Source organism: Protopterus annectens, chromosome 1.part0, assembly GCF_019279795.1.
Source record: "Protopterus annectens isolate FY-2018-M chromosome 1.part0, PAN1.0, whole genome shotgun sequence".
In the NCBI taxonomy this organism is placed as follows: domain Eukaryota; kingdom Metazoa; phylum Chordata; order Ceratodontiformes; family Protopteridae; genus Protopterus; species Protopterus annectens.
Genome location: NC_056725.1, coordinates 1,240,482,033 through 1,240,495,185, shown reverse-complemented (window position 1 = coordinate 1,240,495,185; position 13,153 = coordinate 1,240,482,033). Strand labels below are relative to the sequence as shown.

The 13,153-nt window shown below is 42.6% G+C and overlaps 1 protein-coding gene across 1 annotated transcript in view; it reads right to left on the bottom strand.

Annotated features, from left to right (window-relative positions):
- Positions 1–13,153, bottom strand: part of HACE1 (HECT domain and ankyrin repeat containing E3 ubiquitin protein ligase 1) — a gene marked incomplete in the record, with an annotated part of 1,502,717 nt that overhangs the window by 1,095,701 nt on the left and 393,863 nt on the right. Inside the window, 1 exon segment of the mRNA XM_044065909.1 lies at positions 185–289. Coding sequence (XP_043921844.1) covers positions 185–289 — 105 coding nt within the window.

Genomic DNA, 13,153 nt, shown 5'->3' with positions numbered 1-13,153 from the left:
ATGGACTATAAAAACATTTTGAAGCAACACCAGCATTGCAGATGTATAAACTGGTGCATCCTCTATTGCAGCACTCAGATAATATAAAGCAATCAGAACATTCAGTACACAAAGCAGGCAATGTTATATCAGCTTGCAAAAAGATATGTGTGATTTAGAGACAAGTACAGCACAAGTTTCATACCCATTCCTAGCTGCCAAGTGAAGAGGTGTACATCCTGAAATATCCTGGTAGTTTGGATTTGCTCCCTTTTTTAAGAGCAGCACAAGACATTCAACAGAGCCACAGCTGAAAAAGAAAAGAAATTACATATCTTCCAATGACATTCTAATCAGACTACATTAGATAATAAAAAAAAAAAGCATCAGGAACTCTGTATCTAACTTTTTAAGGTATCAAAACAGCTGTGCAACACGAAACATGCATTTGTTAAAGGAGGTTACTGCTATCAGAATTCTGCACTAACATCTGATGCACAGACCTCGGAGAAGACTGCATTAATTCTGGAGCTGTACAGGGCAAAGCTCCCACTTCTGCTGGCTTGCTCCCACAGAAGAAGGTACCATTTCAAAAATTTGAGCTGATCCCTTTTGTATGCAACCAACTCATTTTTGGTTAAATTGCTTTTAATGGACTGACATGAATTCAAATCTCAGGGTTATTCCAACTGCAAAGTAGAAAAGCTATTATCATGAAACACACCCAAAATTGTATGAAACTAATCTACATTTGTTAGTAAACAGTATTAAAGGGATAAAAAGAGAAGAGAATTTCATGAGGAAGGCATTTCTCCACTAATTCCCCAAACCAAAACCTCTGCAAGGATGACAGGTGCACAGGCTCAAAAGGCAATATCAAAAAACAAAACAGCCAGCACTCAACTGGAGCATGTATCTAGTTTTAACGTACAAAAACAGACCGGTTTCGGCCCACAGGCCTTTTTCAATGTAAAACACATCAGTACACTCCCCATCTTATATATTATAACATATTATAATAATTAAATTCTATTAAACAATTATTATAAATGTTCATTAAGACCAGGTGGAAACAATCCCCCCAATTTTACTATCCAAGCTTTTTCTTTTTTTGTTCAAAACATTATGCCAACCACTTTTCATTGATCTATGTCCTAACACCCTATCAATAATAATGAATTTAAATATCACTGTCTTGTGTATAATAGTATGTTTATATAAGGCATTAGCCAGATACTTATTTCTAGTGCTATTTAGATGTTCTGAAATTCGCAATATTAATGGTCTGGAAGTTTGACCTACATAAAAGGTTATGCAAGAGCAAAATAGCAAGATATATAGCCCAGTCACTATTACAATTGCCAAACATTCTGACAGAAAAAACCCTAGATGTGTTCTTAGAAAATTCCTCAGTTGAACATATGAACTTACAAAAAGAGCAATGGCCACAGGGGTAACAACCCACCTCTTGTGTACCATCTATAGTAGTTTGTACAGAATTTATAGAGGGTACAAAATGTTTATAGTGGCTAAAGTAACTACTTAAAGTTTTCCCTTTCCGAAAAGAAAAAGAGCATCTCTGACCTAACAACTCACACAACCTGTCATCTGTTAATAAAATGTCCCAATGTTGTTGTATCATATCTAAAAATCTATGAGTGTTCCTACCATAGGTGGTAGTGAATTTAATTTTGTTGCTAGTGCAAGGGCCACAATCTTTGTATTTCCAAAGCTCTCTTCTTGAATATGATTGTACTTCCCTACTAGTCTGCCCAACCTGTGCCAGTGAATAGCCTTGTTCAACAAAATAACCTACAAGGTCATTATCAAAATGTATATATTCTTCAATATTGGAACATATTTTATGTTCTCATAAACTGTGATTTAGGTATGTTTGCTGTAATGTGCTTAGAATGACAACTGGATGCGTGGAGTAAAGTGTTGAAATGGTGGGGTTTTCTATATAATGTACTAGACAAAGTTCCATCAGATTCTTTAGACACTTTAACATCTAAAAAAAGAAATAGATGTAGCATCATAATTTACTGTAAACCTGATGCCCCACTTGTTTTCATTCAAATATTGAACAAATTCCTGTAAATATACAGCATCTGATTTCCACACCATCCAGCAGTCATCCAAAAATCTACGCCAGATATCAATCTCACCAAGAAAAATGTTGTGATGTATATCATATATTATTATCTGTTTCAAATACCCCATAAAGAGGTCAGCATAGATGGGTGCAAATGATGCACCCATTGCTGTACCCCTCAAGTGTAAAAAACATTTGGTATTGAAGAAAAAAACATTTTTAGATAACACATGCTCCATTAAGCATAACAAAAAATGTATTGAAGCCCGGGCTACATAAGGATATTCTGTTTAGTCAATATTCTACAGCACACTAACCAGCCCAATAAGGAATACTAGTATATAAAGACGTAACGTCTAAAGTACATAGTAACCAGTTAGACTCTAATTGCGCATCTGAAATAATATTCAAAAATTCAGTCGTGTCTTTTATCCTGGCTCTCACTCCTGATAACAACGGCTTTAAATGTGTGTGTTGTCTTTCGGCTTTTCCCGGTTAGGGGTTGCCACAGCAGAACTCCGGTCAGCTAATGATTGGCAGTAGATTTTCATGATTGCCGAGGTGCTAGCTTGACATTCAACCTTCAACAAAGGCATGCCCATTTACACGTCTTTCGAACGCCCACCCAACCACGGTGAGGACATGCAGACTCCGCAGAGAAGGCACTCCAGCCGAGAATCGAATGGGAGAACCTCTTGCTGTGAGGCAACAACGCTAACAATGGCTTTAAATAAACAGTCAAATAGGCAGAAAAAAGGTTCAGTTGGGGAGCCTTTACCGGATACAATCTGTCTACCCATGTGGTTGCTGCATGTCCTTGTGAATTTTAGGGAGAAGGTAAAAATATTGAGAAGACGGATTTTTAACCTTCAGATGGAACATTGTAAGTTTGTCAATAATCCCCTCACTAACAGCAGACTCTAGAAACATGTCAATTTCTTTTTTGAAATCAGAAATGGGATCATAAGGCATACATGCATAGAATCGGTTATCTTGCAGCTGATTGTTATCTTCAGTGACATATAAAGATTTATCCATAATAACAGTTGCTCCACCTTTATCAGCTTGAACTACAATGTGTATATGATGTGTTTTACATGGAAAAAGGCCTGTGGGCCGAAACCGGTCGGTTTTTGTACATTAAAACTAGATATTTGCTCCAGTTGAGTGGTGGCTGTTTTTTTTTTTTTTTTTTATATTTCTCCACTAATAACAGGATAGGATCACAAGATTGGGCACTACACACATACAGTATATGAGCAAATGTAACAGATGAGATGAGTGTATGTTGCCTTCACATGCACATCAGTTTCTTACAAGGGATAGTAACAAATGGAAAGCTACTCACTTTCCACTACAGAACTATACATATAGTTGTGTAAATCTTACCATAACAGTACATGTCCTCTTCATGGTTGCAATATTCATAATAGATGGGATTGCCTCCCAGGGATAGCCACTTAGGCCAGTATATCAGCTCAGAGCTGAAGTGCCCCAGGAGAACTAGAGTCACCGCAGCAGAAAGGCAAACATGTACATAACAGGGAAAGAGGAGATGCCCAATGACAAAGGCAAAGACTCCATGGCCAGTAAGATGTACCCAACAGAAAGAAAAAGAAAAGAATGAAAAGGGGGCAGGAGGGAGGGACTGAATACTACAACAGTGAAGAGAAGCACATCTACTGTTATGATAAGATTCTACACAACCGTACAATGTCCTTCCATATCACTGTTGCAGTATTCTTAACCAATGGGAGAGTACAAAAGCTACTATAAGGAATGGGAGCAGGAAGCAAGGAAGAACCCTCCACAAACCCATGAAGGACAGCCTTGGCAAAACCCACCCTGGCTCTGGAAATGACATCCAACTCGTAATGTTTAGTTAAGGTGTGCACAGAAGACCAAGTAGCAGGTTCAAATCGAACTGGTGTCCAAACCTTTAAAGAAAACCCCAGAGAAGGCCACTGCCCTGGTAGAACGGGCCTGAACAGAGGCAGAAAGCTGTCTGCCATGAAAGTAATAACAAAAAGAAATTACATTTGAAATCCAGGAGGAGATGGTTTGCTTAGAAACATCCATACCCAATGTCCTGCTATGAAAAGAAAAAGTTGCTAATTTTACGTATAGCCTTTGTCTTGTCTAAATAATACCGGAGCTGTCTATGAAGATCCAAAGTGTATAAAACCTTCTCACTAGTAAACTGCGGAGAAGAAAAAGGAAGGAAGGAAGCTGGATAGACTGATTAAGGGACAACTCAGTGACCACCCTGGGCATAAAAGAAGGATTAGTAGGCAGAGAGATCATGTCCCTCTGAAAAATTTAAAAAGGGAAAATGGACATCAAGGCTTGGAGTTTCAAAACTCTCTTAGTAGCAGTCCTCACCTCTGCCAAAACATCTTCCATGTCCAGTGCTGGAAAGCAGCAGCAGGCTCAAACGGAACCTTGGTCACTTTCTCAATACCAACATTAGGGTCCTAAGAAGGAGGGACAGACTTTCCTGGGGGATGTGAAGAATACCTTTCAGGAATTGTTTAACTTCAAAACAAGAGGCCAATAGTGGATTCAGAAGCAGACAGGTTAGCTTTGACAGAAGAATATGCCAAGCCAGCATGCAGCAGTTCACACACGTAAGAGAACCAAAGGGACCTCACTGAAAAAGAGATCCTGTTGAAGCTAAAGACAAATAGAAAATATCTTCCATTTGAACATGTATGATTTTTTGTATTAGGTTTCCTGACCTCATGCAGGACCCAAAGCATTTCCTCAAAAAAATAGTGTTGAAAGAGGATTAAAACCCATCACCTAAAGAGTCAACTGAAGTGTGGACAGATGAGAGAAGAGAGACCCCTTGTCTTGTGTGAGAATATCCATTTGATGAGGTAAACTGTGAGGATTGGCCCTGGCCAGATGAAAGAAGAGGAGGGAACCAGTGCTGTCTGGGCCAAAAGGGAGTCACCAACAGGATTCTTGGAGAGTCTGGTTTGATCTTGGAAGAAAACAAAGGAACAATCCCCTTCCAAGAAAAAGTCATATCTTCCACCTTCCAAGCCAGATTGCTTGAGGTTCTGGAACAGCAGAGAGACAACTGTCTGTTCAGAGGGGAGGTAAAAATATCCACATGAGGAATACCTCATCAATGAGCAATGACCAGAAACACTTCTCTGTGAAGCGTCCATTTGTGAGGTTGTGCCCTGGATGTGAAGCATCCATTTCTGAGGTCGTGCCCTAGATCTGCTCAGAGAGTCTGCCACTAGGTTTTGCTCAGAAGGAATGAAACTGAAGAAAAACCTGCAGTTGGATAGCTAAGCCCCACGCCTGAAGGGCTAGTCTGCAAAGATGATAAGACCTTGTGCCCCCCCCCCCGCTTGTTGATGAACCACATGATTGTGATGTTGTCTGTACAGATCCTTAAGGGACCTGGGGATCAACGGAAGTGGAAGGCCTGAAGAGCAAGGATAAGTGCTTGCATTTATTAGACACTGATGTGATCCAGTCACTGATGAGGAGGCCAGAGACCCTGAAGCCTCATACTGCCCAAGGCAGATCCCCCACCCCTGATCTAAAGTGTCTGTAAACAGCTCCTGAGCCAGAGCAGGAGGCTGAAAAAGGACACTTGTGTTGAGGGATATGTGCTGAATTGACCAATGAAGCTTGGGTTTGAATAAAGTGAGTAATGGAACAAGGAAACTCCAGAAAGTGGCAATGCCGAAGCTACATCGTCTCGGGTACGACTGAAGCTTCCTCATATTAAGCTTGGTAAAAGGAAGCATAGGTATGATCGAGGCCATGAATCCCAGAGCCTTCAGAAAATTCCTGGTAGGCATAAGAAACAGAGAAACAATGACTGGAAGTAGGTTGTTAGAGACAGAACCCTGGAAGCAGGCAGAGAGGCCAGCAGTGGAACAGTTTGGATCCTGCAACCCAGAAAAATGCGATCCTGAAAGGGGACAGGATAGACTTCTGGAGACAGACAGTGAAATCCAGACTATGCAAAAGGAGTCTGGTAAAGTGCAGGTCCTGTAGGAGCCTGCAGAAGCAAGTTGTCCAAATAAGGAAATATGTACACCCCTTGAAGCCTGCAGAAATGCTATGAATGGAGCTAGGCACTTGGCAAACACCTTTGGGACTGTGGGAAGATCAAAGGGCAAAACAAAGAACTGAAAATGAAAGGAAGGAACAGAAAAACATACAAACTTCCTGATCAGAGGGTGAATGGGAACATGAAAATAGGTGTACTTCAGATCCAGAGAGACCAAAAAGGCCTGAGGTAGCAAGAGGGACAAAGTACAGTTGTGTACCTACCATAAATGTAGATGTTCGAGTGGCTTCAGTGTTGCAGTCATTACACTAGGGTTATCCTGCTGGCAGGCGACATGTAGTCAGCCCGAGTTCCAAAGTCTTGGTCCGGCGTCGGTTGCTGTCACCTCTTCCCTGACGTCAGTGCGCCAGGGGGTATAAAAGTTGCAACTGACACCATTTTCTTCAGTTTTTCTTGCCTCAGATGTCAGGTGCCCCCAGATATGAAGGCTGTAAAGATAAAAATATGCCAAACAACCATGCATATAGTACTCTAAACATTTCCTTCTTCTAAAAGCAAATACACCACATAGGTTGTATAGAGTAGAGAAGTACAGAATAGTCCCAGCAAAGAGGGGGATGGTGGGTGGGTAACCAGGACTGCAACAGTGAAGACACTCGAACATCTACATTTATGGTAGGTACACAACTGTACTATGTTCATCGTGTTTCACTTTTGCAGTCATTACACTTGGGTAGAATCCCAAAGCTGAGGTAGGGTGGCTGGGTCTAGATTGCATTTGACAAAGCTAACAAGCCCTGCAGAACTGCAGTGGCAAAGCCTGCTCTGGATATGGAGTAGAGAGGTAGGTGGTAGTGCTTGGTGAAAGTGTGCACTGAGCTCCACGTTGCAGCTTCTAAAATATCTTTGGTTGGTACCCCTCTGAGGAAAGCTGCTGAAGTAGCTGCTGCTCTGGTAGAATGAGGCCTAATGTCCCTTAGGCACTGATTTGCCATGTTGTGCATAACAGAAGAAGATGCAGTGTCCTATCCATTTGGAGACTGTCTGCTTTGTAATAGGTTTTCCTTGTGATCCTGCAGCATATGACACAAACAGTTGTTCAGTTTTTCTGACGGCTTTTGTTTTGTCCAAGTAAAATCGTAGCTGTCTGTGTATATCCAAAGAATGAAGAAGTCTTTCCCCTTTATTCTGAGGATTTGGGTAGAAGGTAGGCAAATGAATAGTTTGGTTTAAGGCCACATTGGAGACCACTTTTGGCATGAATGTTGGGTTCGTCCTTAGAGAAACCCTGTCCTGGTGAAAAATGAGGAAAGGTTCCACAGCCATCAATGCCTGTAACTCTGAAACTCTTCTTGCTGAAGTTATTGCTAGGAGTAGAGCAGTTTTCCATGACAAGAATTTTAGGTCAGCTGTGCTGGCTGGTTCAAATGGAGGCAGTGTTAGTTTTTCTAAAACAAAATTGAGGTCCCAAGTAGGTACTGGAGCTCTCCTAGGGGGTCTTATATTCTTTGCCCCTCTGAGGTACTGTGGTAGAAGAGGATGTGAAAAGATAGGAGGATCCGTATTGTAATGAGCTAAAATGGCAGAGGCATGAATTTTAATAGAAGAAAAAGATAGGCCTTTGTCCAACATCTCAGTCAGGTATTGTAAAATCTGAGGTATACTAAGGACCAGAGGGTTGAGTCCTTGTGCCTGGTTCCAAGCACAGAATCTCTTCCATTTTCCCACATAAGATTTCCTAGTGCTGGGTCTCCTAGCTTCCAAGATTACATCCATAACAGCTTTAGAGACAGGTGCAGTCTGAGTGGCTACATTATCTGTCATGCTGCCAGGTTTAAGGTTCTGAGTTGACTGTGCAGAATCTGATTGTTTTGCTGTGTCAGGAGATGAGGGATTTGAGATAGAGGCCAAGGTGGGCCTTGGGACAAAATCTTTAGGATTGGGTACCAGTGCTGGCGTGGCCAGTCTGGGGCAATCAGGATCATTTTTGGCCTCTCTTGTCTGACTTTTAGAAGCACCTTGGTGAGAACAGGCATCGGAGGAAAGGCGTAGACTTGTCAGGTTTTTCCAGTTAAAAGATAGAGCATCCACTTTCCATGCTTAAGAGTGAGAAGTCCTTGTGCAAAATTTCTGTAATTGGTAATTGTGAGGGGATGCAAAAAGATCTATGTCTGGGCGTCCCTATTCCCTTGTTATCATGTTGAACACTTGTGGGTTTAGCTTCCATTCGTGAGGATCCATGAGATTTCTGCATAGTTCGGCTGCCAGTGTATTTTTTGTTCCTGGCAGGAATTGTGTTTGCAGATATACCTGGTAGGTCAGTGCTGTGTTCCACAAAGTCATGGCTTGTCTGCACAGGGGGTAGGAATGTGTGCCCCCTTGCTTGTTTATGTACCACATAACTGCGGTATTGTCAGTCTTTATTAATAATTGTCCTGTATGTATTAGGTCCTTGAAGGCTGTCAGGGCATTCTGTACAGCTAGCATCTCTTTTTGATTGATGTGAAGATGCATCTGTTCCTTGGGCCACATGCCCTGAATACATTTTCCTGCCATATGTGCTCCCCAGGCATAATCCGATGCATCCATTGTTATTGTCTGCCTGGCTGTAGGCAAGGTGAAAGGCTGTCCCTTGTTGTGGTGACAGACCTGGGACCACCATCAAAACTCCTGTTGTAGGCAGGGAATTAAGGTAATGATTGTCTCTAGGCTGTGACAATGCTGAGTCCAAACACTTTTTAGATGTCATTGTAGTTTCCTCATATGCAGTTTGGCATATGGAATTAGTAGAATGCAAGATGCCATGAAACCCAGGGCCTGCAGAATTTTTCTTGCAGGGAGCTGGGTCTTTGTTGCCATCATTTGAAAGTAATGAGTCAGTTGCCTTTGTTTGTCTGGCGTGAGATAAGCCATCTGGGTAGTTGTATTTAAACTTGCACTCAGGAATATTATCTCTTGAGAGGGCACTAGTTTTGATTTCTTTTCGTTTACTGTGTACCCTAGGCAAATTAGCAATCTTTTTACAAATGCCAGATGCTTTAGAAGAATGTCTTTGCTGTCTGCTTGAATAAGGCAGTCGTCCAAGTAGGGATATATCTGAATTCATTTCTGTCTGCAAAATGCAATTACTGGTGCCAGGCATTTTGTGAAGACCCTGGGCGCAGTAGATAAGCCAAACAGCAGTGCAGAGAATTGATAATGCATTGAGCCTGCTATAAATCTGAGGTATCTTCTGCACGATTGCCTGATTGGGACGTGCAGGTATGCCTCCTTGAGATCCAAAGTAACTAGCCAAGACTCTTTGCCCAGCATGGGCAAGAGTTGTTGTAGTGTTAACATTTTGAATTTTGGAACATCCAGGAAAGTATTTAGGATTGACAGGTCTAGTATTGGTCTCCATGCTTTGTCCTTTCTGGGTACTAGGAAAAGTCGTGAGTAAAAGCCTTGGCCCTGTTCTTCTTGTGGAACTGTTTGAATAGCTCCCATATCCATAAGAGCAGCAATCTGTTTTTGTGCCTCTGCCCATTGGTTTTGTGGCAGGTTTGGCATACCTTTTGGTTTTGGAAGCGTGTGGAAGTGGAACCTGTACCCTTGAGAAACTATATTCAACACCCACTGGTCTTGGGTGATCATGTGCCAATTTTTTGAGAAAAGTGCTAGCTTCCCCCTAGGGGTGCTGTCAACTGGTAAGAGCTTGGCATTTGGAGAGGGAAGTCACTGTGACTGTTTCCTGTAAGGTTGTGATTTGTCTTCTCCTCCTTTGGGGGCTGAAGCACCCTATTGTTTGGGTCTGTAGGAGCCTTGGGGCTAAGATCTGCCTTTAGGGCATCTGTATCTGCCTCTTTGTGGCCTGTCTGACACTGGAAAGGACCAATTTTTTGAAGGCCAGTTTCTGCTAAATCTAGGTGGCTGAACCTGTAAGAAATCTTTCACAGTTTGCACTGACTTTGCTTTATCCTCCATTTTCTTTAACACTTCTTCTGCCTTAACACCAAAGTATCATGCTGTAGTGGAGCATCAACAATTTCATTTTAACATGGACAGGTAAACTTTGTTCTTTCAACCAAGCATGTCTTCGAATAACTGAGCCTGTAAATGCAGCTCTGCAAGAAGCCTCTAAAGAATCAAAACCACATTGCAGTGTATGCTTTCCCACTTGTTCAACTGCATGCAATAAATCCTGCATTTCTTTAGTATCAGGACCTTCTATATTTGTAACCATTTTCTGCTTTAACAATGACATGAGATACTGCTGATATTTAAGCATGTGAAACTGACAGTTTAAGGCTCTTACAGCTAAGGTAGCAGAAGTGTAAACTCCCCCCCCCCATCTGTCTAGAGCTCTGGAATCCCTATCTGAGAGGACATGATTTTTGGCAGTGGAAGCTTTAACCCCTTTAGGACCCTGAGAAATAGTTTCTGGGTCTGCAGCAGGGTTTTGTAAAGAAATTTATGAGAGTCAGGGACCCTGTAGTACCTGTCTGGCTTTACTGGTGCAGGGGGTAAAGAATCTGGAGACAGACTGGATTCAGAAAAAACATCATCAACAATATCAAGCACAGGGGGGATAGCTAAGGGCCTGTGCTGAGGCAATATAAGGAAATCTCTGAGCCTTTTCTTGGATTCTGAGTAATCCTGGCTCTCCCAATGGAAATGCTCCCTCATGGTGTGTAGGGTTTCCCCAAAAGAGTAAATCTCAGGCGGTGAGGCCGAAGGAATGGACTCTTCAGCATCAGAGTCCTCATAGGGAGGGAGAGAATAGCCCTGGTCAGAGGAAGAGTCAGAAGAAATGGAAACCTGATCAGAGGAATCATAATCAGTGTCTTGCCTAGGCCTTTTATCAGGAGGGGGATGGGAGACCCTGATTAAAGTAATAAGGTCTTCGGCCATTTTAAGCATCTGTTTCTTTGGCATGGATGACTGTTCTGGAGAATGCTGCACTTGTTTCTTTGTCTTTAATGGAGTTTTTGACTTTGCCTTTGCTGCTGTAGTACCTTTAATTGTAAGCTGTGAAGGTCTGAAAACAACCTCAGAAGCCGGTGCCTGCTCAGCGGCTCCGGACCCATCTGAGGGAACATTTTCAGTAGGCCCAATACCTTGAGTTTCCACAGGCCTTGGTGTCTCCACATGGTTGTCGGTTGTGGCCTGTGGCTCTAAGGTAGCGGGTGTCAGGGGCTGCAAAAGCACCTCACTGAGAACCGGTGACTGGCCTAGAAGAGGCTTTGTCGTCAGTTTTGGACCTCGGATGCCTGTCTTTTTCTTCGTCTTTGCGTTTTTTATACATTGCGGTCGTCGGTTATACCGACGGCATTATATAATTAAATCTTCGTCCAAAATAATGTAAAGCAAAATCAAACCGACGTTTAATAGTGCGTTTATTGAATCTAGCACAAAACCGACAACTAGTAACGTCGTGGTCAGGGCCTAGGCAAGGAATGCAGTAAGAGTGAAAGTCCTTATGAGGTATTTGGCTTCCCACAAGAAATACAATTATTAACTTTTAATGACATCGGACTGGAGCAAGAAAAAGTTTCCCCAACGAGGTACTTAGCTTTATTGAAGACTTTGGCTCTGAAATTCAATTTTGAAAATCTCAGGAGTCGGCCGACTGGCACTTGCGAACTGCTTATGCTTTGGGCACTGCGCGGCAAGAAAGACTGAAGAAAATGGCGTTGGTTGCAACTTTTATACCCCTGGCGCACTGACGTCAGGGAAGAGGCGACAGCAACCGACGCCGGACCAAGACTTTGGAACTCGGGCCGACTATGGGTTGCCTGCCAGCAGGATAACCCTAGTGTAATGGACTGCAATAGTGAAACACGATGAACATCAGTGTCTGAAGGGAAAGCATCCTGAAGTTAGGTACCTTGAGCAGAGTATTTAGTAAGAAAAAGTCTAAAACAGCCCTCCAGGATCCCTCCTTTCTGGGGACCAGAAACATACTGGAATAAGCCCTGTACTCCCCTTGGGGCCTCTGGAACAGGTTGAATGGTGTCTTGATCCAGTAAACCCTGCATTACACCTGAAATAAAATGGACAATTTGTTCTAAAGGGGGTTGGGGAATGCCCAAAAAAGAGGGAAGGGATTTCCAGACAAAGTAGCCTTGGTGGATGACTGACAGAAGCCAAGAGTCTGACAATCATGTTGCCAAACAGGGAGAGAAAGAGAAAGTCTGAGAGACAAGGGAACCTGGCTGTGGGGAAAGGAGGGCAAAATGTCAGATGGAAGCAGACCTGTCCTGAAAAGAAGGTTTTTGAGGTCTAGGTGTGTGAATGAGTTTGTCAGAAAAAAAAAACATGCCTAGGAACCTTCATACTTGATGAGGGTGTCTACAAACAAAAGCAGTTTTAGCAGGACAATTCCTCGGAAATCTAGAAATGAGAGAGACAAATCTGTTTAAAATCCTATATAAGCTTGCCTTGATCCTGTAAGGTCTTAAATAGATCAGCTACTGGACTACCAAAAATATTCTGATTATTCAAAGATCATAAAGAAGCGTAGCCTTAATATGACCAGGCAAAGCCTTAAGATGAAGACAATAACAGCATCATAGCTACACTTGATGAAGTGAAAAGCTACCCGAGACGTGGATCCCATCACAGAAAGAGCAGTGGACTTAGCCTTAGAATCAGGCAGGTCAGACAGCCTCCAAGCTGAGAAAAAAAGGGATAAAATATACCTGGTTACATAAGTTTGATGGCTTACGGTGTGAAATGCCAGTAAAGCAGAAGTATAGACCTTCTTCCCCGGCCTCTCCATAGCACAACTATCCTTGTCAGAGGGAAGATGCTTGGAAAAAGGCAAAAGACTGGAGGGTTTATCAGCAGAGACAGAGATCACCGCTGGGTCAGAAGAGGGACACAAAGAAATCTGAAAGACTCAGGCACTTTATAAAAGCGGTCAGGCTTCTTAGGGGCAGGAGGTTGGGAATCAGGAGCCAAAGAAGCAGCTACAAAGGTATCCAGCAGGGCAGACAAGGCAGGGGGAACAGCAGAAGGCTTATACCTCTTCTGGATGTCAGAAACCTGGGAGCAGTCCC